At 37.0% G+C, this 24,833-nt stretch overlaps 3 protein-coding genes across 5 annotated transcripts; all 3 read left to right on the top strand.

Moving 5' to 3' along the window:
• Positions 1 to 2,752: 2,752 nt before the first annotated feature.
• LOC105829341 (HMG box transcription factor BBX) lies at positions 2,753 to 10,025 on the top strand. 2 transcript variants are annotated; one of them, XM_012668105.3, is made up of 8 exons: positions 2,753 to 2,984; positions 5,349 to 5,549; positions 5,674 to 6,120; positions 6,221 to 6,402; positions 7,114 to 7,236; positions 7,320 to 7,427; positions 7,522 to 7,853; positions 8,024 to 10,025. In XM_012668105.3, exons 1-8 carry the CDS (start codon positions 2,958 to 2,960, stop codon positions 8,110 to 8,112), a joined length of 1,509 nt encoding a protein of 502 aa, XP_012523559.1. In that variant the 5' UTR covers positions 2,753 to 2,957; the 3' UTR covers positions 8,113 to 10,025. The 2 variants fall into 2 exon arrangements, with proteins under 2 accessions (XP_012523559.1, XP_036140246.1); XM_036284353.1 differs by lacking the exon at positions 2,753 to 2,984 and adding an exon at positions 3,001 to 3,442.
• A 927-nt stretch (positions 10,026 to 10,952) lies between these two features.
• On the top strand, positions 10,953 to 12,562 carry LOC105829342 (protein yippee-like 5). The gene is made up of 2 exons (XM_012668106.3): positions 10,953 to 11,328; positions 11,855 to 12,562. Exons 1-2 carry the CDS (start codon positions 11,168 to 11,170, stop codon positions 12,051 to 12,053), a joined length of 360 nt encoding a protein of 119 aa, XP_012523560.1. The 5' UTR covers positions 10,953 to 11,167; the 3' UTR covers positions 12,054 to 12,562.
• A 198-nt stretch (positions 12,563 to 12,760) lies between these two features.
• Positions 12,761 to 23,416, top strand: LOC105829340 (protein Smaug homolog 1). Of its 2 annotated transcripts, none has more exons than XM_012668102.3 (9): positions 12,761 to 14,510; positions 16,421 to 16,740; positions 16,848 to 17,166; positions 17,507 to 17,751; positions 17,836 to 17,946; positions 18,184 to 18,558; positions 18,661 to 18,820; positions 18,913 to 19,177; positions 19,265 to 23,416. In XM_012668102.3, exons 2-9 carry the CDS (start codon positions 16,527 to 16,529, stop codon positions 19,430 to 19,432), a joined length of 1,857 nt encoding a protein of 618 aa, XP_012523556.1. In that variant the 5' UTR covers positions 12,761 to 14,510; positions 16,421 to 16,526; the 3' UTR covers positions 19,433 to 23,416. The 2 variants fall into 2 exon arrangements, with proteins under 2 accessions (XP_012523556.1, XP_012523557.1); XM_012668103.3 differs by having other exon boundaries at positions 16,418 to 16,740.
• The last annotated feature ends 1,417 nt before the right edge of the window (positions 23,417 to 24,833 follow it).

Below are 24,833 nucleotides of genomic sequence, written 5' to 3'. Positions count from 1 at the left end.
AATAAATTATCTACAATAATATATATAAGTTACTAAAAAGGAGAGGCTTATTACAAAAAAGTTATACAACGACTGGCGACAAAATATTCTTTTGTGAACAAGAAATCTCGAAAGAAAATTAACAAGAATAAGAATAAATCCGTCCTTTACATCCGTAGTTCCTTTTATATTCCTCTACTTACCATAAATAATAAATATGAATACCGCAGGACTTTTTCAGATATTTAATTAGTCTTATAATAAAATAAAATAAATTAACAAAGTTTTTCTAATTGCAACAATTTTTTACTGAGTTATTTATTTAAATTCATAACAAAGAATTTATTAAAAATATTTTATTTTAAAAAATATTGATCAACAGAAAGCATTATACTTCGATATAAATAATTTATCAAATAACCTATATAAAAATATAAAAATTAAAAAAACCAAAATCTTAAATTTTTAGAATAATGTAAATGGATGTCCTATATCCGTGAATTAAAAACATTTTACAATAAAAAACGTTTATCATAAAGTAAAAAACCTGTAATACCGACCATATTATATGCAAATATTCCAAAGATTAATCATGTCCTATAGAATTCTATAAATCTCACAATAAGATAGTTAATTTAAATTAATTTAAAATTGTAAGCACAAAGATACCTGATTATATCTCATTATATTTTACCGTATGGGTATAATTTACGGGTAAATTCCTATTCGAACGCAGTCGATCAATAAATGAGCAAAAAATTCCTACGTTATCGACTGCCATTATAAATTTCTAGCGTCACTTCAATAAATATTCTCTCAAAAGTACTAATATTACAAAAAATATTACAAAAAATAACAAATTAAAATTTATTTTCTCACGCACATCAAATATTTTCAGTACAAAAAATTATTTTCCACCACATCAAAACAAATTATTCTTTTGCATGTACGCTTGCACATTCGTCTGCATATTATTGTTTCATTGTCAGCTCAAAACACAATTATGAAACGAATATAATCAACAAAGAAGGCATATATAGGTAGACATAAGTGTATTATCACAAATGACAATCGGACGAGCGTAATCGCCTGAGCAGAAACAAGCTTAAATATTTATCGTACCGTTCGTGCCTCGCTATCTATACATATGTGGCGAACAGAATGTAAATATGTACGAAAAGAATTATATCGCGCGCTCGAAGGAAGATGTCCAAGAAAAAAAAAATACGTGCCATATTACTTATATATTATATTCATAGCCGCACGTGCGGGCTATGATTCTCTATACATATAGAGAACAAATACATAGACACATATTATGGACCAACTGATAAATATTCCTTTATTTATAGCTGAAATAAATGCACGATAATTTCAATTTTGCCCGATTATCGGGGATTTCTTTATTTCAGCACGTGCGTTATCGTGATAATATTATCTCAGAGTTGTAAATGTAAACCGTTGAGCATCCGCACAAGTGCGGAGATATATTTTTTTGTGAAATATCTAAGTGTTCTGTTGAGATCGAAGCATGAATTAAAGGAGCTCTAACGTAAAGTAAAGCTTAAAGAAAGAAAAACAAGTTGCATGCCGAATTATTCCGTCGTTATCGTCATTATCGTCACTGACCTGTGTTAAAAAGCATAAGAATACCATGTTTTTTTTCGTGAACAACACTATTTTTAACCTTTTATTTTTAAATATTACGCCCAGCGCGCACTACGGTCGGCGGTTTCGACGTCGCCGTGAAATCGCCAACCGACCTCCATTAATCTCGAACCTTGCTCTTTCCCGAGACAATAGAGATGCGTATACATATACAGCGCGTGACGTATATTTTGTATGTATAACACAATTCTTTCGTCACACGAGATTATTGATCTATCATCAATATTTCGAGTCAACGCGATTAAACCACATAATAAACACGTCTTGTTAATCTGTTTCGCCCGAAGCCAATTTTCCCAGCTGTACCCCTCCTCCCCTTACTGGGGGAACTGATATTTCAATCGAGAAGACAAAGTAATAGACAGAGAGGTAAAAAAAACGCAATATATTCCATTGTAATTTATTTTTTCTCAAGAGCGTCCGAAAAAATGATTCATCCGCTCCCTTCGCCCCTCGCCCTACCGCGCCCGACGACTAAATTTACCGAGGGGGAGTCGGGCGAACGGCGACTCTAAATTTGACAATCTCATCCGAACGCGACAGCTGTGCGTCGACGACGTTGCGCATGGCGATCAGCTGATGCGGCGCGCGCGCGCGCACGCGCTCGATCTAGGGAGTTTCGCGTGGCCGCGGGGGCGCGCGACGATTCGAAGGCACCTCCGCGCGCGCGGTCGACATTTGAACGCGGACGTGAATCCGCGAAATCGCCGAATCGCTCGGACGACGAGGACGATGGTGCGCGAGAATCCGCTGCGGCGAGACGCGCCCGTGACGTCGCCGGTCGCGCGACGTTTCATTGAAGAGCCCGTCGGCGAAGATCATCATCCATCCGATGCGCGTGACGTTTTCGTTTTACGCTGCGAGAAACGCAGCTCGAAGGTGATAATAACGCGAAGCGAGAGAGAAACGAGTAAAGAGAGAGAGGGAGAGAGAGAGAGGGAAACGGCGATCGAGTGAACGTCACACGCTGTATCCCAAGGAGAATTTTCTCTCTCACGTGGGCTGAGTGCGGCCGCCGTGTATCAAGCGTGCGCGTCGGTGTTGCGAGCGTGTGACGAGAACGGTTGGAGGAGGGTGGGGGAGGGTGGCAGCGCTGGCGCATGCAGGGTAGTGCGAGAAGGACGAAGAGAAGCAGCGAGCGCCGGTGGGCGAGAGGGAGAGAGAGAAAAAAGAGAGAGAGAGAGAGAGCGCGCGACCAGTCGTGACTGTTGTGCGGCTCGGTAACGTCAGTGTAGAACGGGCCTTTATCTGTTCCTCGTCTTGTCCGCCGTATCATGCGCCGCTGAGTGAATTGTCAAGTGAAATCAGCAATGGCTGCCAACGAGCAACAGCGCAAGGTGAGCGTGTATACGAACGGCGCGGATTTCCTCCCGACTGCGGGGTGTCGTCGTTCCCGCGGGACGGGACGGGCGCGGGGGCGTCGCGGCGCGTCGCTTTTGTGTCAAAAAGTTGACAAATACGATTCGCCTTTCTACCGTTCAACGTCGTCGTCGTCATCGTCGTCATCGTCGTCGCGGCGATATCGGCGGATGCGATTGCGACCGCGAGACAACAACGACGACGAAGAAGGAGGAGCGAGGACGGAAGCGACGTGACGTCGCCGTGACTCGTCACATCGTCGGCGAGGCGACGACGATCGTATATCCCCAGGATAACGTCTCCCCCTTCGCCGCGCCGCGCATTCCCGTATGATCGCACGCAATCTTCATTCAAGAGATCGCGCAGTCGGTTCGCCGTATTTACATCGGCCAGCCGAGCAGCTGTCAGTGCGCGATCGCGTCCCAAGATGCGCGACGTGAGTGTCCGATAAGGTGTCCCAGCCGACGACGGTCTTCGAGAGCCGTCGTTTTTTCTTTTTTTTTTTCCCCTTATCCGCGCGACAATCGGCCACACTCGGAAAAACGCGAATCTCTGCTGACGGTTGCAATCGAAGCCGAGCGCAACACGGAGCAGCGCAGCGGTGCAGCGCTCACAATAGTGCTTTCGTTTCGACGCGAGTCTCCCGTTCGACGTGTGTGACAGCTCGAATTCCCGTCGAACGGGTTCCATTTGTCTCTTTCCCTCTTTCTTTACAGTTTTTCGCCCCGCGGGAATTCCTCGTGGACGCTCGTGCGAGAAATCTGGCACGAGGGAAACGAGAGAGACGGAAAGAAAAAAAAAAGAGAGAGAGACAGAGATGAGCCGTTTCCGGGGCGGTCGCGTCGCAATTTTGTTACATGCGATTTTGCACAACATATGCGACAGTCCGCCAAGGGAGGGACAGACGTTTCAGCGAGAACGTTGCGAGATCGACGATCCGAGATAGGAGAGAGAGAGAGAGAGAGAGGAATTTTCTGCGCGAGAAATCTCTAGCCGAGGGCTCGCGATTCACTTTCTCGCCCCGGAAGTCCCGTTTGATCATCGGGAACCTCGCCTCACTTCGCCTCGCCTCGCCTCGCCTCGTCGAGTGATACCTCCTTTTAACACTTCGTCGAATCTATTGCGGGGCGATCGCGTTTTCTTTCTCGAGCCGTTAATTGCCGTTAACGCTACATCATCGACGCATGCCGTTCGTGCAGCGCTGTTTGTCCCTGTTACACAAAACATCGTGTCATCGCGCGGATAAGCGCGACGACGACGGCGCGGCGACGGCATGATTTGCACTTGGGAAAGAGAGAGAGAGAGAGAGGGAGGAGGAGGAGGAGGAGGAGGAGGAGGAGCAGGAGCTCCGTGCCGTGGAAGCGAGGAAGCACCAGGGGATTTTCGACCGCGGGGCGCTCGCAATCACGGATAAATAATTGGCCGAGCGGACGAGGATCTACCTCACTCGCTCGCTTCCCATTCACACGGTCGCGCGCTGCGGGACGTGTCTATGCGATTCTACATGCATTACGATCCATTTCGCGTGCACGAGAGAACTTTCTCGTTTATTTTCGGCCGATCGGGGGGATCGGGTCTGGTTCTCTCCCGGCTTCGTGTCCTTTCTTTTTCTCCTCTCGTGTCGCGATCGGCCAACATGGATCCGCGCGCGCGACTGGATCAATGTCGAGCGGGCGGAGATATGCAACATATTCCGAGATACTGACAAACTGTGTCACTTTAAGGCTGTATCACTTTAAAGGCTTCACCTACACACAGCAACATGGCTATTACTTACGGCTATGATGCAAAACTTGATGATACACATCATAGATGTTTCCTTATGCAGGGAACGGCGCATTTTTGTCTGGACACTTGTCAAACGTGTTGGATAGAATATTCTGGTTTGATCGTGCAAATAATTAATGCATTGAGAATATTGGTAGTCATTGATCGACAAAGATTTAGGATACGTTTATGACGTAAATATTTCGTTGAAACAAATAAAGTTGAATCTGAACTGCGTGAAGACCGATTTCTTGTTTTAACAATTCTCATTAAAAATGAACTGTATTTATTTTTTCTGTGGCCTCTTTCCCTTTATTTCTGAGTGAAATAAGTCGTATAAAATTTTTTTTTTTATTTAAAAAGCCATTGTAAGGCGCATGCAATTTATGTTAAATGTTTTTCTTACAGTTATTGCAAAGTTTATTTGAACATACTATAAATATATGTTCACAAATTTAAATCTATTTAAATAAAAAAATGACATGAATTTATTACACATTTTTTATTATATGTTTATAGTGTTTTTATATATTTATTATTATATAATAATATGTATGTGTTATGTAAATGAATAGGAATCACGTGAAACCAGGGAACCAGCCCATCATGCGAGACGTCCCATGAACGCATTCCTGATTTTTTGCAAGAGACACCGTGGTTCTGTACGATCTGGCTTTCCACACTTGGAGAATAGGGCAGTCACCAGGGTCTTGGGTGAATGGTGGGCAACCCTTCATCCTGATCAGAAACGTTCCTACACAAATCTTGCACAGGAAGTAAGGACAATTACATGAAAAATTAAGGAGTTAATTATCTTGAACAAAGTTGTACCATCAAGAATAAAACTGTTTTAACTAAACCTGTATTGGACATGGATATCACAGCATAATTTTTTTTCAGTACAAAGATGCATTTTTAAATGCAAATCCTGACTTCAAATGGTACAAATTACCAGCACCTCCGCTACGTACTTTAAATACTAGGCCTACCAACAAGAAACAAGAGTTGAGTAGCGGTGTGCAATCCACAGATAGTGTCAAATCTGAATATGAGTCTTCCGATTATACAAAATCAGACAGACGGGACGGACAATCAATTCAGCCAGGCAAATTAGCAGACGAGTCGCAGATCGGTGGGCTCAGTTCTCTTTTTACTCCTCAAAAGTCAGAGACATCTGACGAGATTGTTAATGGTATTGAAAATGATTCTGTTCCACCGAAGCCACCTAAAAAGAGGTATACAGAATCACCTTTCCAAGATGATCAGAAAAGGGATTGCAAGACAGATCTCTTTGGCGAAAAGAAAAGAAAAAGAGCTGAATCAAATAACAACGAACAGCACGAAACGGTAAGATTCAATTTGTTTATGAAAATATAAAATATTGAAATAATGCAATGTTATATTTGTTGATATGTGTATACAGTAATTGATTAAAAATTTATTTTAGATCATAGAAGATGAGAAACATACAATAAATAATTTTATGACAACGCATACACAACAAGAGGAGAATAATTTTCGTAGTGAGAGAACATGTAAAGGTTTACGTTACCAAAAATTCCTTGCCGAACAAAACATTGGTCCCTCGGGCCAACAGACCAAACGAAGACGAACAATTGGAAATCATGGGTAGGTAATTAAAAGTTTTATCTTAAGATATTATAAAATATATACAACACACAATTTTGTAGTCTGTATTACCATTATTCTATGCAGAGGATAACAAATAAAACATTTAAAAATCAAAGTTAAAAAATCATTAACTTTTAAAATAATTTTTAATATTTTTTAAAAAGTTAATTTTTAATTTTAACTACACAATTTTAAAATATTAAAATAAACTTTATTTAATTAATGTTTTCCTAAATTAAAACTTTATCTAAAATGCATTCTCATTAAAAAAATCAATATTTCTTTGTTATTTCTTGTAAATCTAATATACGAATAATATTAAATTTATTCTATGATCCATGATTGTAATTGTTGCTATAATATTTAGAGTAATCTAGTTTTTAAAAATTACGGCAATTACGATTTCTAATTTAATATAAAACTTTTCAATATTTTTATAATGAAAGTTAGTTTAATCATAACCTAACTTAACCGAGTTAGTTTTTTGTTAATGCAATTTTTAACATTTCTATTTTTAAAGCAGGTTTACAACTGTTATAACATTTATGATTGGTTTATACATTTAGATCAAATAACAAGAAACAATCGTATTTTATAACATTTCCAATACTTTTTCTGTTGAACGTAGCCATTAACTTTAACTTAATTTAAAAAATACATTAGCTAACTCTCCTATATTATTAAGATATGCATCCTTTATTGTTCTAGACATGATGAACATTCAAATGAAAGAAGAAACTCTATTTCTTCAAATGTTAGTGAAAAAACAGATTCCTTAAGTAGTGAGGGAGGAAACAGTTCTCGCGGAGATTTAGAACATCTCGTAGAGAGGTAACTTATTTATTAATATTTTAGGGTTTTTTAAGTCATACAATTATCTTTTACACATAAAAATAATTCGAAAATATATTCAGTGCTGAAGGAAAAATGGAAGCTTCTAAACCTGAAGACACAGAAACTGAAGGAGCTGAAGATCAAGTGGATTATGGACCTTGGACGGCACATAAAAGATTTCGAGCTGAGTATGTTCTTTGGAAACATTCATGAATAAATAATATAATATCTCTTTTTTATATCTTACTTTTATTTTTATCCATTATATACATATTTTTACAGAGACTTTAATTTAGAAAAAAAGATTGAGGCATTACCGTCTCTGAGTTTAGAGGAATTTCAAGAAAAAAAGAAACAACAGCGTACGAAAAAAAAGAAAATTTTGCAAAAGTTTAATTCTTCAACTAATAAAAAACATCAAAATAATTCATCTTCTGCTGGTCAGACAAATGGTCAAACTCAAAAAGTTAGTATAATAAATGAGAATTGCGAGGAATTAGAGAAAGCCCATCTTGTTGGAAGTCAGAAACGGAAAGCGCGAAAGCAAAGCATCACGCGAAATACTGCGGCAATAAATATCACCAAACACTCGGAGGATCAAGAACAAAATAAATGTAAGTTATAAATTTTTTAAATAAGGTAATGTTATTTACGTATTAATATATAATTTATTTATATGAATGGTAATTTTATTATAGTCGCAGTAAATATACAAAATATACTTTCTTTTTCTGTAACTGTCGAAATTCCATTGATAAGAATTTAATATTTTGCATATTGATAGCTTGGTGCGCATCTCCAGATCTTGAAGCTCTAGCATGTCTTGCAACGGTTGCCGCCAATAGAACAAAACTTACCAAAAATAACGCTTAATTATGTAAGGTTGTCCTATAAAAACCAAAACTTTATTAAGTTTTCTCCATATAGTTTCCTATTATCGGGGACTATTAAAACATACTTTTTCAAGTGCTGTTATTAATGATACTACGGTCAATAACATAATGAATTATTGTTAATATCTTTATTGTTAATATTTACTATTACAAATATTAATATTATGACTGCTATAGATTATTCCATTAATCAGTATATGAGGGATGTGTTTTTTAATTTAAAATAACAGTTTTATCAAAAGATACAAAGGTAAAGGATATCTTTTTATTACAGTTTATTTTGTCAAAAGTCAATCTCTAATATTACGGTTTGGAAAAGATATTTTATTTACGTTTATCTTAATTGTACATAAAATAGTTAACTAGCGTAATTCATTATTTTAATTTAAATAGTTCTTATTTTATTGTGTTACTAAGTTCACGATAATTAAGACCTTTAATTTCATAGTTTAATTCTTCATGCTTTTCTTTTATCTATTCCTTGTTAAAATCTTTATAGAAATTCTATAAATCATAATAATGCCAACAATAAATCTGATTAGATAACGTGAAGCTGTGACGTTTACGACTATACGAAGATGGATTGAGTTAAATGAGTAGAACAGGATATAAACACTCAAGGATTTGTACATTATTCTATTTTTTATAGAATATTTATATGCATCTTATTTTCTTAACTTGTTGCTTTTTTTGTATACAAAGTCGCATATGTGAATTGGCATGATCGAGTGATTTTATTAGACGTAAAGTGTATAACATTCGAGAAGAACTTTTATTATTATTTCTGATAATACATACGAGTGAAAATATATTTTACTTTACTTTTTATTATATTTGATCAGCATTCGGTGTACATAGGTATAGGTGCAGTATTATATACAGATACGAGATGTGTGGAATATCCTTTACGTTACGCGACTTGAACATAAAAAAAGGGTATAATCAAAATATGGATATATATGCGACCACTGTTTATATATTATACATGCATACACGCTAATAGACGCGTAGTTACACGTGTAAGTTTAAATGTTTATAGGTTTTCAGATATATACACGAGTGCATGTTAGATGATTATCTCTATGTATTGAAATACGCGTGTATTCGTGTATGCATGTAATAGAATCATAAGACTACCTACATATGTGAATGTATATTTATAATATTTATATATATATATCTTATATATATATATATATGTACATTTAGCTTAAGACCAGAGGATGCGACTTTGTGCTCTATTTGAGAAAGTAAGAGACCTGTCTGTGATTTCGGCTAAAAAGGAGTTTTTAATATTTTATATTTTTCTAATGATTTTTCTTTTCTCTTTTTCTCTCATATTCTCTTTCTCTCTGTAACATATATATAAACATTTTCTATTTTTCTCTTTTTCTATATACTTATGTATATAAAACTGTAATTTTATTAACGATTTAACTTTGTGAGCTCTTTGTGAAATGGTAGGAAGAATGTAACGTTTTGTAACGTTATGTAACATTATGTAATGTTAATAAGTTTCTCCGTAGTTTGCAAAAGAATGTACTGATTATATTTCAAATGTGCCTTGAAGAAATATGAATATAAGTGATTAAACAACCGACCAACAATATATTTTCGATTCGTTTCGCTCTTCTGACCGTATTTTGGCTTTTACATTTGTACCTATGGCAGTTTGAGACACTGTCTTGCTGCAGAACTTTATAATCAGGCTTAGTTGCCAATGTATAAAGATCAATCATTTCACGAATTCAGGGGAGAATGTCGAATTTTACTGCACAAAACATCTATGTACCTAGCTTTAAAAGAATGTATAATTTACATGAATCTATATACGTGTACATATTATATACCACATTTATATATGAATAATAAAGATATGATATTTTGATGTAATATTTTTGTTATTTGTAATGGTTTTAATGTGTCACACACTTGATGATTATTTTATTTATAATTAAAAAAATATTAAATATTTTTGCAGCAATGTATATAATGTTACAATTTATATAACATAAATGACATAATTAATTTTTTTTAATTGTTAGATTTTTTTCCAAAATTTTATCCAAAATATGTAATGATACAACATGCATTATTTTATTATTTGTAAGGATTTGTTTACTTCTTTTTTATAAATAATATAAATTGAAATATAAATAAGATCTATAATATCAGATCTATAATTTTTAATCACATTTCTGTGTGATTAAAAATACAATTATTAAATATGCATGCTTGGTAATTTATATGTATGTATTTTTAATTATATTAATAAAATAAATATAGATAAATTATAAGCATTAATTTCTATTTATAAATTTTTTCGGATGACAATACGTTAAAATTATATATAATTATATTTTTAGATATAGTTAATATATTTATATAAAAATATACATAATAGAGGCGAGTAGAATCAAAAACGTAATTTACCAAACATTTATCAATTATGTACACTTCATGATTATTTATACTTATTTCCGAGTTTATAATTCAAATCTCACAGTTTTACGGATACCTACCTGAAGTTGTTCCCGCGGTTCCAAAGTCGGGTACTTCCGGATTGAATGTCAATATTTTGCGTGTATAAACATTTACACACTGTCAGTTAAAAAATTACAGTTTCGTTGATTAATTTATACTTATATTTGTATTAAATTGTCGCAGCTTTGTCGTCTTTGTCGTGAGTCAAGTATCTCGTTTTGTTCGCTCGTCATATCTCGCGCTGTGAGTTTCGCCTCTATCACACTCCGACGATCCACGGTATACCATCAAAACAACACTTCTCCCCACTCTAGTCCCGACTGTTGGTATACACATTTGGCCACTTGGCCAGGCGGGCAGGCGTACGCAGCATGCACACACATGCAAGCGACAGGGAGGAAAAGAGATAGACGAGCAGTATGGCAGCATTGACAGTTGTGTGACTCTTGTTTTCCCTTGACGTATCGATTCACCAGAGATAAAATAAACGACGCTCGATCACACGGAACGCTCGATTCATAATAGATAGTTCAAGTGCTTGGCTTTTCGAGATGGGAGTGATATTCCTTGAGCACATCGGTGGCAGTCGCCTGTTCTCTTGCGCTTCCTGCGACACAAATCTCACTAACAGGTCGCAGCTCGTGAGCACACGCTTCACGGGTGCCACGGGACGCGCTTTCCTCTTCAACAAAGTCGTCAACCTGAATTACAGGTACAATCCTTTGTCCCTTTTGCCTTGTTGCAAAAAACGTTCGCGTAAGATAAATTTTCGACAAGAGTTTTCGCCAAACGGTTTGCGTCATTGTATTTGCATCTTTTCAGACCTTATCTATTTATAAAACATTTATGTTGAATCGCAGTCTTTTCGACTATTCTTTCTCTGTACGGTTTATAGTCTCTTTATGTTCTATGATAGAGTCAAATCACTATCTACTTAACCCTTATCTAGGCAAGCAAAGTCTGTCAAACTTAAAAGCTTTTAAAATATAATCAAATACACATTAATTGTATTTATTTAAATATTATTAATTTAATGCATATTAATTAAAATATATATAAAACTAGTTGGAATAATTAGGAGATTTGATGGATCATGCTTGCCTGTTTGCATTATAAATAAATTGTCTGATAAAGATTAAAACTATCTTAAAATTAAAATATGTACATCATAAATATTAAATTCATATTTGCACAATGTTTATACTTTTTAAAATTCAACTCTTTGTTGTGATATACAGTGAGGTTCAGGATAGAGTGATGCTGACAGGTCGCCACATGGTACGAGATGTCAGCTGCAAAAACTGTGATGCTAAGCTCGGGTGGGTGTACGAATTTGCGACGGACGAGCAACAACGTTACAAGGAGGGTCGTGTTATTCTGGAACGAGCTCTTGTCACCGAGAGCGATGGATTGACGGAGCACAATGTTCAACAATAATGTTCAAATAATTAACACCAAGTAGCGTTTAATACATTAAGGAAACAATCTAACACATAGGATCTCTTATAAATTATTATAATTTTTTAACTTGTTGTCAATTACAAGAGATTCTTGATTAGTGCCCGACTTGTTTGCGCTGTAGGCAAGCACCGTTGACGCTGATCCATTTTGTGATAAGTGACCGTCAACATTTCGTGAATATGGTACGGTTCCTATTTTGCAAAAGGAAAAAAATTTCAGATTTTATTTCATATTTACGTCACCCTCTCTGATTATTTAGTCCACATATTTTGCATTAAATCTTATTCACGACAATTGTTGAGTTTACATAAGTGTAAATCATAAACATCATTTTGTACACATAATTTTTCTTGTAGATGGAACGTTAATAAATTGACCTCAGTGGCAAATATATTTGTCAAGAAAATTAAGAGAATGTGAGTATGTATGCATAATTTAGTAAATGTGTATCGACAAGTGCAATATAAGTTAACTGAAGCAGCATATGTGAACCATTCTTAGCTCTTTATTTGTACCCTTTTAATAAATTTGAGAGCAACAATAACATAGATTTGTGTGCAGTTACACTAAACAAAACCTGAGATATTTACATTTAATTTATTTTTTGATGAAAGTATTAAAATAAATCTTTTAGGATCGGTTCCAACCTTTTGGTAAACTTACCTATCAAATAAGTATGGGTCTATCTTCATTTTTTTTTCTTAAATACATAGACACATATTTGGAACAACCAGCCTTTAGTCATGCTATTCTGTTCGAATTTGCTACATACTTATTTAAAGGTCAATATGATAAAAAAGTTCTAAAAAATTTTCTTAGAGAAGAATCCTTACAGATGCTCCTTTTTACCAATGTATATTATTTTTTATTGATTTAACTTGCTTTTTCTTATTTATCTTTTTATAATTTTTAAAGATTTCAAAATAAAGAAATAAATTAGATCGAAATTAAAGTTAATCTATATTTATAGAAATTAAAAAGTCGTTAAAATGAATATGTGCATGTCAGAAGTAAAATTCTTAAATAAAATATTAGTGAGAAAGTATAATAAAATATATTTCGTGTAAAATAGATTTGAGCAAAATAGCAGAGTGAAGTATCGAGTTATAATATCCCAAGTATATATACCTACGTATAGTACAGAGGCAAATTAAAAAGATACATAAAGAAATCTCGTAAAAGTCACGTTTTGGGAATTTTGAACGCTTTCCAAGTAAAGGTCACGTTCAAACGTAAACATAAAAGGAGGCGAATGCCGTTTGGATTTGGCTGATACAAACTTAATAACATTATGGAAACGTTTACTTTATCCTTTAGATAACCGGATAATAGTCATAGAAACGTAGTATAATATAAAAAAGTTATTCTCAGCCTTGAAAGACTTTAGAGTCGAACGATAAAAAACTATGATAAATAGCAATTATACAAAATTGTTTTCAAATTGACAAATTATTTGCTGATCTTGTCTTTCCAATTAACAGATAATTAGCCGAAGAGCAAACGATTTTTGTACCAATTTATCATCGTTAACTCAACATGATTATAATGCGAATCCGCACGTTTGCCTCCACACTCTTCTGGTGCATTTTAATGAAGTAATTTCTAACGCTTTATATATAAGTTTTGTATAATTTTCCTCTCATAAACTCGATTTTCTATATTTATTGAGTTTTATTTTAATCTATGCTTATCGTTACTTTATCACACAAACAAGATACACGAATTTGTCACTATCTTATATTTAATAATACCTTTAATGCCCAACTTTTAAACAAAAAAATCGAGACATCGATAAAGATGATCGAGGTGAAACTATATATATGTATAAGAGCACATTTCTTTAATGTTATAGAATATAAAATTTATTTTTAATTATATAACAAAAATGTTTATGACTTTAAATTATTTTTTTACAAATTATACATTGTTTGCACATAATTTGCAACGCTCTTTTCAAAAATGCGAGGAATTCCGAATCTCTCTGCCGTCCGAGACGAGAAGCACAGCTTTTCAAGACGAATTCAATGGAATTCGATTATCGCGATGCCAACGCGACTGGCTGCGATAATAGCGAACCATTCGGAGTGAAGCTGCGCGCGGGTCGACGCACTCACGTCGCGCGACAAACGAACCGCGCCCGTGAGCGAGTCGCGATTGGCCGGCGGGCTGCGTGACGTGACGCGCCGGGCGGCTACCAATCCACGGTCGCGTAACGCCGCTGAGCGAGGCCGAGCGGACGGCGGAGCACTTGATCGGCCTGGCATCACTGCGGCGGAACAGTGTGGTCACGTAGTCCCATCGCTCCGCATGGTGGATGGATGTTTCTCTCCCGTTCGGGACACCGGAGTAAAATGCTGTAAAGTGTGCGTCGTCGCCGTCGCACCGGAGAGGAAGGAGCGCGGACACTTGTCTCTTGTTGGACCCACTTTCGCGGTAATTATCGAGTGCACTTGACCGCGGGAAGGATCGCGATGAGGAGGCGGAGGAAGTGGATGAGGAGGAGAGGAGGGAAAAGATCGTGTGCTTGCCCGAACCGTGCGAAGTGAGCGGCGTACTGCTCTATCCGCTCCGTCATCGAGGGATGTATCGCCGCCACGGTGCATTCCTCGGCGACGGAGCAGCTCCGCGGTGGCGACAGTCCTTGTCTCGCGTCGTCGCCGTCGCCGTCGCCGTCGCCGTCGCTGTTATCATCGTTCGTTTATTTCGGGATCCATTTCGACAATCGATCTCTCTCGATCTTTTTTCTCCCGGCGGGGGATCTCTTCCGTCCTCCCATGTTTTCGTCCCTTCGTTTCCCGTCCCCACCCCCATCGAAACGTGTGTACGTTTCGCATCGCCGTGTCTCTCTCTTCCCCCCTCTCTCTCGCTCGCTCTTTTGCTGTTTCTCTCTTTCTCGTTCGTGACGTCGACGCGTGCGACGCACGCACGCACGCACGCACGCAGGCAGGCAGGCAAATAAGCAAGCAGGCACACGGCGGCGTTGACAAGGGCAAACCCGATGTCGGTCCCTGACGCCGGGGTTGCGGATTTTCTGACCACGAGCAGGTCAAGTTTCTGATCGTCGAGATTTCCGGCGGCGCGACGCCGACGCCGATGCTTTTTCGGCGGCAAGAAGGAAAAAAAAAAGGAAGCGGAGACATCTTATCGGCTTTCTCTCTCGTGAGGCGCCGTCCGTTCCCATCCCCCACTGCCACCCACCACATCGCTTCTCTTTCTCTCTCTCTCTCTCTCTCTCTCTCTCTCTCTCTCTCTCTCTCTCTCTCTCTCTCTCTCTCTCTCTCTCTCTCTCGCGCGCGCGCGCGCGCGCGCGCGCGATGCCATTGCACCGCCGAACGAATCGCAGCAGGAAAGGCGGCTATAAATACACACGCGCATCGCGCGCGGGGTAAACAAACTTGACCTCAGCGCGGAATTCTCTTATCGGAGTACGTGCACCGCGATGCGGCTTTGAGGTTAGGTGTCGCGACGTAGGTGCGATACCTCGGATTCCGCATATCAGCGCGTTGACGAGATGACAAGATAATGATCCCCGGCCGATGATTTCTCGACGCGACGACGGAACGAGCGTTCGCCTTCACCGACGTGTTATCTCCCTCGCGCGCGCGCGCGCGCGACGAAGGTCGTTCGCGACGGAGACTCCGATGAATTTCCGGGACGAGATTCGAGGGAGAAGCGGCATGGCAACGCACATATCTCATTGCAAATGACGCGTCGACGTTTCCGAATTTTCGCGTCGCATTGACAAAGAAAACTTTTATTTGTCAAATTTATTTTAAGATCAATTCAGCTTTAAAACACGAACTTTCGTGAGCATACGTAATCGCGGTTTCTTGTGAGATTTTCAAAGCTACTTCTTTTTATTAGCCATATAGGCTTTATTTTAATAGATAAAGCGGATTTGATTTACCTGAAAAAAAGTTAATGGTAAATCGTAATTTTAATTCGAAGTTGCCACAATTTTCAGTTGCTAGATAAAAAAGTGTAAAATCAATTATTTACACACATGGCTTTTAAAATTAGAAAGTAGTATTAGAGTTTACATAAAAAATATTACAATACATGAAATTCCATTTAGATATCAGAACAATTTTTGCTGTTTATACTTCTGTTTATGTTCTTTTTGTATTTCTTATGAAAACATAACTCATAAGTAAGTGATTTAAAGGTTTGTTCTTGACATCTGCACTGCTGTATCGGTGCAATAAGTTAGAATGAGAAAAAATATTTGTCTTATTCTAACTTATTGCACCAGTGCAGCAGCGACAAAGAACAGGCTTTAAATAAAACAAAGGGAGTTTAAATAAAACAAACAAAGTTTCGATTTCTTTTGTTTTTATCAGCAGAATACTGGCATTTGTCAGCTACTTGAAGGCTGTGAGCACGACTGCTGTGCGTCCAGTTTGAGCAGTCGAGACATCGCATTAGAGAAAATTTCTAACGTGATCCAAGATGAAGTGGACATCCGCAACTCCCTTTAATGAACAGGTCGGCGAGCTCACTCGCGTGTTTTCCCAATGGAACGAATGCGAACAGACAGTTGTTCTTTATGCATTGCTGCGTATCATACCCGCGGTACAGGCAAGGTTTCTCTCACAGGCTATAGAACACTCTCTGCACTCTGTGGCAGAATTGGACACCAAGGAGATAAACGCCAATAATCCAAGTAATTACATTGTTTACGTTCTTGTGTTTAAGAACTTAAGGAGGTGTAATTTGATATATCATATTTATATAGCAGACAAGTCAGTGATAAGATATTTTGTATTGCAGATTACATCAACTCATTGTCAATGGAGTCGACGGAGATCGCAATCAATCAGCTCTTGACGCATTTGCCCCTGTTGAAACCTGGGAATATTGAGTGCAAGAACAGCTATCTGGTAGCGATACCAGAATTAGTAAACCATTGTGTGAGCACGGGACAATACACGGAACAGACACAGCAACTTTTAAGCTACACTCTGATACACCCAGCCATAACTGGTCAAGACAGACGACTTTTAACTCAATGGCTCAGAGATCTGGAGGATCGTATTAGCAGTACACCACCAGTTACCAGTTTTGAAGATTATCCAAATGCTTCAATGAGGTAAATCAAACTGGCACAGTGTGATATCAATAGAGATGTGTGAACTATTTTGAGTACAAATTAAATAATATTTTATTCGAATTTGAATCTTTAGGATTTGAATCAAAATTATTTATATTATTTATATTATATATAATTAATATTATTTTTTATTATATAGAAATCTTCTATTATTTATATATTACAATTATTTAATAACAATTACATTGTTGATTAAAATTTGTTTCATTAATTTGATTCGACGTCAAAAAAATCTTGTTTGCTCATCTCTAAATATCAATGGTGACAATATTCTCTTATCTGCAAAATGTTCCTAAATTTGATTTTTCTGTATCATAAGATGGGACACCCCATGGCAGAGGAACTCCAAACAGCACAATGAACAGTCAAATCTGTTCAATACGCAACCAGGCGGGACATTTACTTTCCATTTTCCTGTATCCGCTAACCGTCAACGTCGTTCGAATAGCTTGACCCCACCGGTAGTGCCGCCGCATCACCTCGAAGTTGTCGACCGTACCAATAACACGAATACTTCATGTAGACATAAGCCACGGAGCTTTAGTGTCTCTGGAGATCACGCCAGTAATTTTCATTTATATTTCATATTTAAATAAAATGTACGTTATGTGTATTAGCGCACTTTAAATAACTTATGTTTATATACAGGCAATATTATTGGTTTGGGTCCACTAAGCCCGCAGAGTTCCTGTGCAAGTAGTGGTAGCGAGGGTCGTTTGGATGATGCTTCGAATCGTTCGCTCGCGAGTGGCATGAGAGGTTGGTTTAAATACTATTTTCATTATTTTATTGATCAATAGTGTATGTGAGATAGCAAGAAAAGGTTACATTTTCCAGTATGTGATGTTTTGAAGTATCTCTTTGTGTTTTGTATGAGAGTATATTTTTTAAACTAGAGTCTTAATTATATTCTTTTTTTAGCTATTTGTAACTAATTATACTTTCATTTTCATGAATAAGATCGGGATCTAATTATAAATCGTTTTTTTATTTTAGATGTACAATTATGGCTTAAAACATTACGACTTCATAAATACAGTTATTTGTTTGCTAACATGAGTTATGAAGATATGCTGCAATTAACGGAGGATCAATTAGCGGAGCAAGGGGTTACGAAAGGTGCTAGGCACAAGCTAGCTCTCTCTATCGCTAAACTGCAACAGCGATACAACACGCTTGTAAATCTGGAAAAAGGTTTGGTACAACCTAGTGCCCGCGACGGTATGCAAAACAATTCATTCCCACAGAGCCCATCGCTGCTCATTAACACGATGGAGGAACTTAAAACTATTCTGGCCACACCTATGAAGCCGAGTCAAGAGAGCGATCCGCAAGATATTCCTGCACAGTTCACAAAAGTGCTTGGGAAATGTACGTACACACAGACTGAATTTTCTAATTTCATTGTCAAAATTCGAATAAAGCGCGAAAAAATTGAAAGACATACCGTTATTGTATGGTTTCTCCTTTTAGTGTGTAGTAGACTGGCTTTGGAAAGCGTCGAGGACGGTATTTTGTGTGCATATGTCAACATTTTGGAAAAGGTGTTGCAACATGATTGTTTCACCTCGAATCAGAAGGAGAAAGTGCAACAATGGCGCAGTCGACTTGGCAATCCGCGACCGACTCCGAAGTAAGTCAAAACATAGATCATTCTTAATAGAAAATATCGTGTTTATAAATATGAGTAAATTACATGATCGACATAAACATGAAATTTTTTAGGTGGCAGCATAATTATGGGTATAATAACAGGAGATATGGAAATCCACAGCAACACAACAGGAAGCCGAGTTTGAATCTGAACCACATTCACAATACCCATTCACATAACCAGTTTATGATTGCTTCGCATAGAAACAGTATATCTACACCGTATTTGCAAAATAATCAGAATCAGAGTCAGAATATGAGTAATGTGAATACGAGTAACTTGCGCACGGTACATACGACCGAGAAGAGACAGAGTTTGCAAGAGACTAGCATGGAGGTAAAGAAAAGAATCTGTTTTTAAAAAATTTTTAAGACCAACGATACATTCCGTTTATTAACACGGCTTCGATTTTGTCCGTTACAGCAATTACAAAAAACGTTACAACGCGCGTACAGTGCACCGCGTGATCATTTCGTAGGACACTCTGCCAATGGGACAAACGAGACGACGGAACCGGAAATAAATTCTCGCCTGGAATCTCTTTGCTTGAGAATGACTGAACAAGCGCTCGGTGGATTCGGCGAAGCCTAATCTTCCATATTCGTGCTTCGGGATTTTCGAGTAAGTCTCGTAAAACCCTTTTCGGATTTTTGACCTCTGAAAATCGGAAGGAAAATTCTGTTTGCCAAAGCGCGAGTCATCTATCTCGCGCTCGCTCGTGTTTTGGCAAACGTATTTGAGTCATCGTTTTAAAGTGATACTCTGCAATGGAGACGACGCATATTTTTTTTGTATGCAAATATTCGCGTGTACACACACTTACGCTTTAATGTCCAACCAAATGGAAAAAAGAAAAATGTCCGAAATGTGCGACATTCTGGGAGGGAGAGATAAAGATAAGTTTTTCTTTGACGCTCGAAACACTTTACATGTACACACATTTTTTATTACATTTGAGAGAAATGCAATTGTATTATTTAATTGACAGAATTTGGCAAGCCAAATGTTATTAGAAAGATAGATTCTTTCCTCGATTATTTGCTGCAACCGTATATAAAGATATTATATAAGAAAAAGTATATATATGTATACACAACACGCATATACACGCGCGCGTATAATAGAATTTTATGAGTCAGAAAGAGAGAAAGAAATTTTAAATCAATATAAAATACGAGGGAAGAAAGGTGAAAAAAATAATAACATTTACATCACCATGCGATGTTCTGCAATATTATTTTTTGTGTTATCCATTTTATGATAAAATGGAATTCGTCTGATTTTAAGCGCTGCGAAGAAACGTTATAGTAACGTAATTATAATTCCCTTTTAATAACTTGACTGATTTTACTTCTTTTTATTATTATTACTATATTATTATTACTATATTTTTATTATTATTACTATCAACATCACTATTACTAGCGCTACTATTGCTCCTACTACTATTATCGCTACACTATTATTACTATTCTATCACTATCACTATTTCCATTACTATCATCGCTACTATCACTCATTACCGTTACTGTCGCTCTTTACTATTACTATACTCCGTCTAGAGAATGAGCATACTTAAAGGATTGCCGCTTTGTCGCATAAGTTAATCTGCGCATACTTTTGAAACTTAATCTCAATCTGTACCGAGAACGTACGGCCAACGTGCGGCGGCGTGTATGCTTTGTAGTTGGCGCACAGATCTCGTGAATTTTTCAATTTGATTGACGGATTTTATACATTTTTTCTGTTTTCTTGTTTTTGTAAGCTGTAAACAAGCTGTAAGCAAGTAAATATTCAATAATGGATATTAAAGGCCTTACGTGAAGTCTTCACATCGTGAAGAGGGAATGAGTAAACGTATGAAGTGTAGAAATTTGATATTATAAAGTAGCAGCGAAATTTCGAGGAGGTAGACTGGCGCTGTACGTTACGGCGCGACATCGAAATCTGTGGCTTTAAATTATAAGCATACATCGTATCTAATCTATTTAGCATGTGTAAAAGTAGCGTCGCGAGTAACGTAGCATAATATTTTTTCGTGCAAGCAGAAAATTAAATTTATTAAATTGCATAACACTAGCGAATAATAACCAATTAATCGTGAAGTAAGGAAAAAATATATATATAATGAAAGACTGAATAATTCACGCGCCACGATCCGTCGATATTTAGATTATCTTGGAATGCTTCACTGTCCCTTCCGTTCGCATGGATCTTGTGCGCGCGTGAATAGAATAATTGGAGAAGACTGCGAAGAAAAGGAAAAACTTGTCAAAATAATTAAGAATTAGCGAACCCGCGAGACAGAATACTAGGATTAAAGAGATTTAAAAAAAAGGCGAATGAAAAACGGAACAAGGTGAAAATTAGTTAATTAGTATATATTATATTAGTGATTATTGTAACAATTATATTCTGCTAGAGGATAATATGTGTAAGATCGCGCGGTGATTTCTCGAATCCAGGAGTATCCTGCTACGTAAAAACTATAAGAATTGTCTATATTTAGTGATAATCGTAAACACACTGAAGGGGGATTACCATACTTAATCATCATTTCGTTTCATACACGCAGTATCTTTTACTCGATCAGCGGCAATAGCACTAAAACTGTATCCGATCGGTTATATACATATATATTGCGAGGTCACTCCACGAATTCCAAGAGAAACGATCAAAAGCTAGTCAAACGATAAGTTTCTAATTTCTACCAGTATAGTTAATTAATTGTACATTAAATCTACACACATACACACATTATCAGAATTATATGGGGCGACACACTCGTATACAATTCACATCTTGTACACAGAGACACGTACACACTCGCAGATACACACATATTTTACACATACACATATCCATTTTTATATTCGCCACGTCACACACGCAATAAGCAAAGCGATTCGAGCGAGAACGCAAGTGAAAAAGCTCAAAGACTGCTCCTAAGCGACATCAGGAATTTCATTCATCGTAGAATTACTACTTATATATTTCATCTAATCGAAAGCGCAGCATCTAATCTTCAACTGACAAAGGCAGGACCTGAATTATAATAAAGGATGCGAAGAGATTTTATCCGCATATACATATAGCGATCTGAGCTAAGGAAAGGAAAAAAGAGAAAACGGAAAAAGGAAGAGAAACAATGATATAATCAATCCTGCCGAGGAAGCCGCCGTTATGTTAATTTTCTGCCGATCGATTATTAATCCATCATCATCATCATTGTTGTTTGTGTGAGCTTTACAGACTAGTATAAACGTATGTACTTAGTACTTTGCACAATCTCTGTCAGGATCGATGGACGCCTGTCTTGCTCAAAATTAACTGTCGGCGGCGGTTTGTTACGTGATTTTGTGAAAGCGCGAAGATGACTGATTACGCGCGCGAACGAGCGAAGACGAACGGATAAACAAATCGGCGAGATATTTGACTGAAACGTTTGATCGCAAAGTAGAGAATCACAAGGAGACTAATATGCATCCTATGTATAGGAAACAAACACTTCGAGTAATTGTAAAAGAAGCGTTGTCTCTCAGTATAAGATAGATGTTAATAATAAATATAAAATGCACGTTTTGCATTTTGGTTATTAAAAAATGCAAAAATTTGACAGTCATCGAAGTAATGACCACAATGATAACAAAGTCCACCAAAAAATGAACTAAAACACGAAATTTTTCCATTTAAAAAAATCTGTACTTGCATATTAATGAAGTAGTAATGGAGAAGTAATGGACCTATTACTTCGCCTCTCTTAATGCAATATCAATTCTATTAGTATGTAAACTACTAACGATTTATATTTGTAACTCCTTGCGATTTTCCAGTTTGCCGATTATTTGCACATGTGTGAACATTTTATTTGCTTGACTCGTTACATTCATATCGAGTTTCTCTGGCTATTCTAATTTGGATAGCGATAAAATGTACCACGCTCGTCGCGTTCTGTTATCCGCTCGTTGACCTCGGTTCAGGATAGTAGGTACGAAAGTAGATATGTACTTGGGTAAAACCTTCGCGGATTATTCTTTGGCCGGAGTAGACTTGCAGTAATTATCGACTGTTTAGGAATTGTGCTGCTGATGGATTGCAGTAGTAGTAATAATAGATTGTTGGAATGATTTTCCTCGATTATGATTTCGAGGACAAGACGATGCGAGTTTCCGGCTAAAGATATTCACGACGAGACCCGGATAGCAAATGGTAATTAGATCCAATGTGGATAAGTATAGAACCGGTACGTCATAGCGACTGATTTTACTTTAAAGAAAGCGCGTCGCGCGACCGGAAAGCACGCCGCGAGACGCTTTTTTTCTTGTACGCGGGGTGCTCTCGTCCCGCTGGAGTACTAGTGTTCACGTTTTGCCGCAGCTTTTCCGGATAATATTAGATAAGTCGTAATAAGACCCTTCGTCAGATTGCTAGCCGGGATACCTTAGTCATAAGTAAGCTGGGGCAACTTGTAAAAAATGCAATTTTTGTACTGTTATAAAAAGTTACATAGACGAAGGTACACTGACGTTGTAGCGTGAAAGAACATTTTTCAATAAAAGATTTTTCATACGCATATATCGCGACTTATTCTTAATAATTCTGTGAGAGAAATTGAACGAGAGAGTCGGCTTCCACTTTGCAAGTAGAAACCGGTTTCAAAACGTTATCTCCCATTTCATTATCTTATTATAAGAAATCATGTCTATTTTAAGAACTTAAGTATGTGTCACCTCTCAAAATATTACGAAAAACTTCAAAAATTTTGGAATTTATTCTGTTATTACATTTTTCAAGCATCGTAGACTATAAAAATAATTAAATATTTCAATCGTAAGATAGTAATATTTATTTAACAAAAATTGATATCTGATTACTTTCCGCGCAATTACGCAAATGTAGTTGAGAATATAGTTTTAGCTATTTATTATTCTAAATATCTGTGTTCGGATTGTAATATTTTCAGATGAGACGGTGTATAAAAATGAAAGAGACTTGAAATTGATTTTATAGTTCTCTAAACAGCATTTATTTTTCTCTTTTGTTACATTTCTGAAATCGCGTCCCGTCCGAAGACGTTGTGCACAGTTTTAACGGTGAAAGATAATATTAAACGTCGATACAATGTCATCTTTTTGTGTAATATATAAATATTTAGACCTGTATCGGCGACAAATGCATTCGCCGAATCTAGAATCATGTGATTTTGTTCGATCGGACTTGCGTCACCATCGTTTCTTTCTGGTTTTCCTACTCACCATCTCTAACGGAAATGGCTACACACGCAGGGATTCAATATATTAATGTATCTTCTTACAATCGATGTAAGGTTATTAAAATATCGGATACGAGTACAAAACAATTCGCGGCGAATCTCCTGACAACGGGTAATGATTTTATACCCAATATCCATAAATTTATCTTCCTTCACAAGTTGCACCGAGAGCCTTGATAAATTAAAATCTTGTTGCGCTTTTGTCAAGCTCTAGATCATTCGTACTACATGAGAGATGATAGATCAGAAAGATCTTCTCGAAATTTTAGTTTGAACTTTTATGTATGTATTGAGAATTAATTAAATGTTACAGAAAATATTGCTATGAGTAAAGATTTTTCATTCGCATAATATATGTAGAATTCCAGCTGTAAATAAATCTAGAAAAAGAGATTTTAATTAATCAATTGCTGACAGTACAACATTTCAATTGATGCACTTTGCTATTCGTACCTAACATTTAAAGAACCTCGTCTCGTTTCTATACACTCACGCGTTCCTAGTACGAAGTGTAGCTACTTAATAAAAATAATAATAAATACTTAGTCTATCTAACGACTACTTAAGTTTGAAATGCAAAGGATCAATCGTCGCTTAATCGTACAGTTAAATAGACAATATCCACATACTTAAAGTTAGATCGTAATTTGATATATATGTTCGGTATAATATAAACATCAATTTACCTCGTTTCCTCACTTTATTTCACGCATACACATA

Source organism: Monomorium pharaonis, chromosome 3, assembly GCF_013373865.1.
Source record: "Monomorium pharaonis isolate MP-MQ-018 chromosome 3, ASM1337386v2, whole genome shotgun sequence".
Lineage (NCBI taxonomy): Eukaryota > Metazoa > Arthropoda > Insecta > Hymenoptera > Formicidae > Monomorium > Monomorium pharaonis.
The sequence above is the reverse complement of the archived record's forward strand: the minus strand, read 5'-3'. Positions and strand labels throughout refer to the sequence as shown.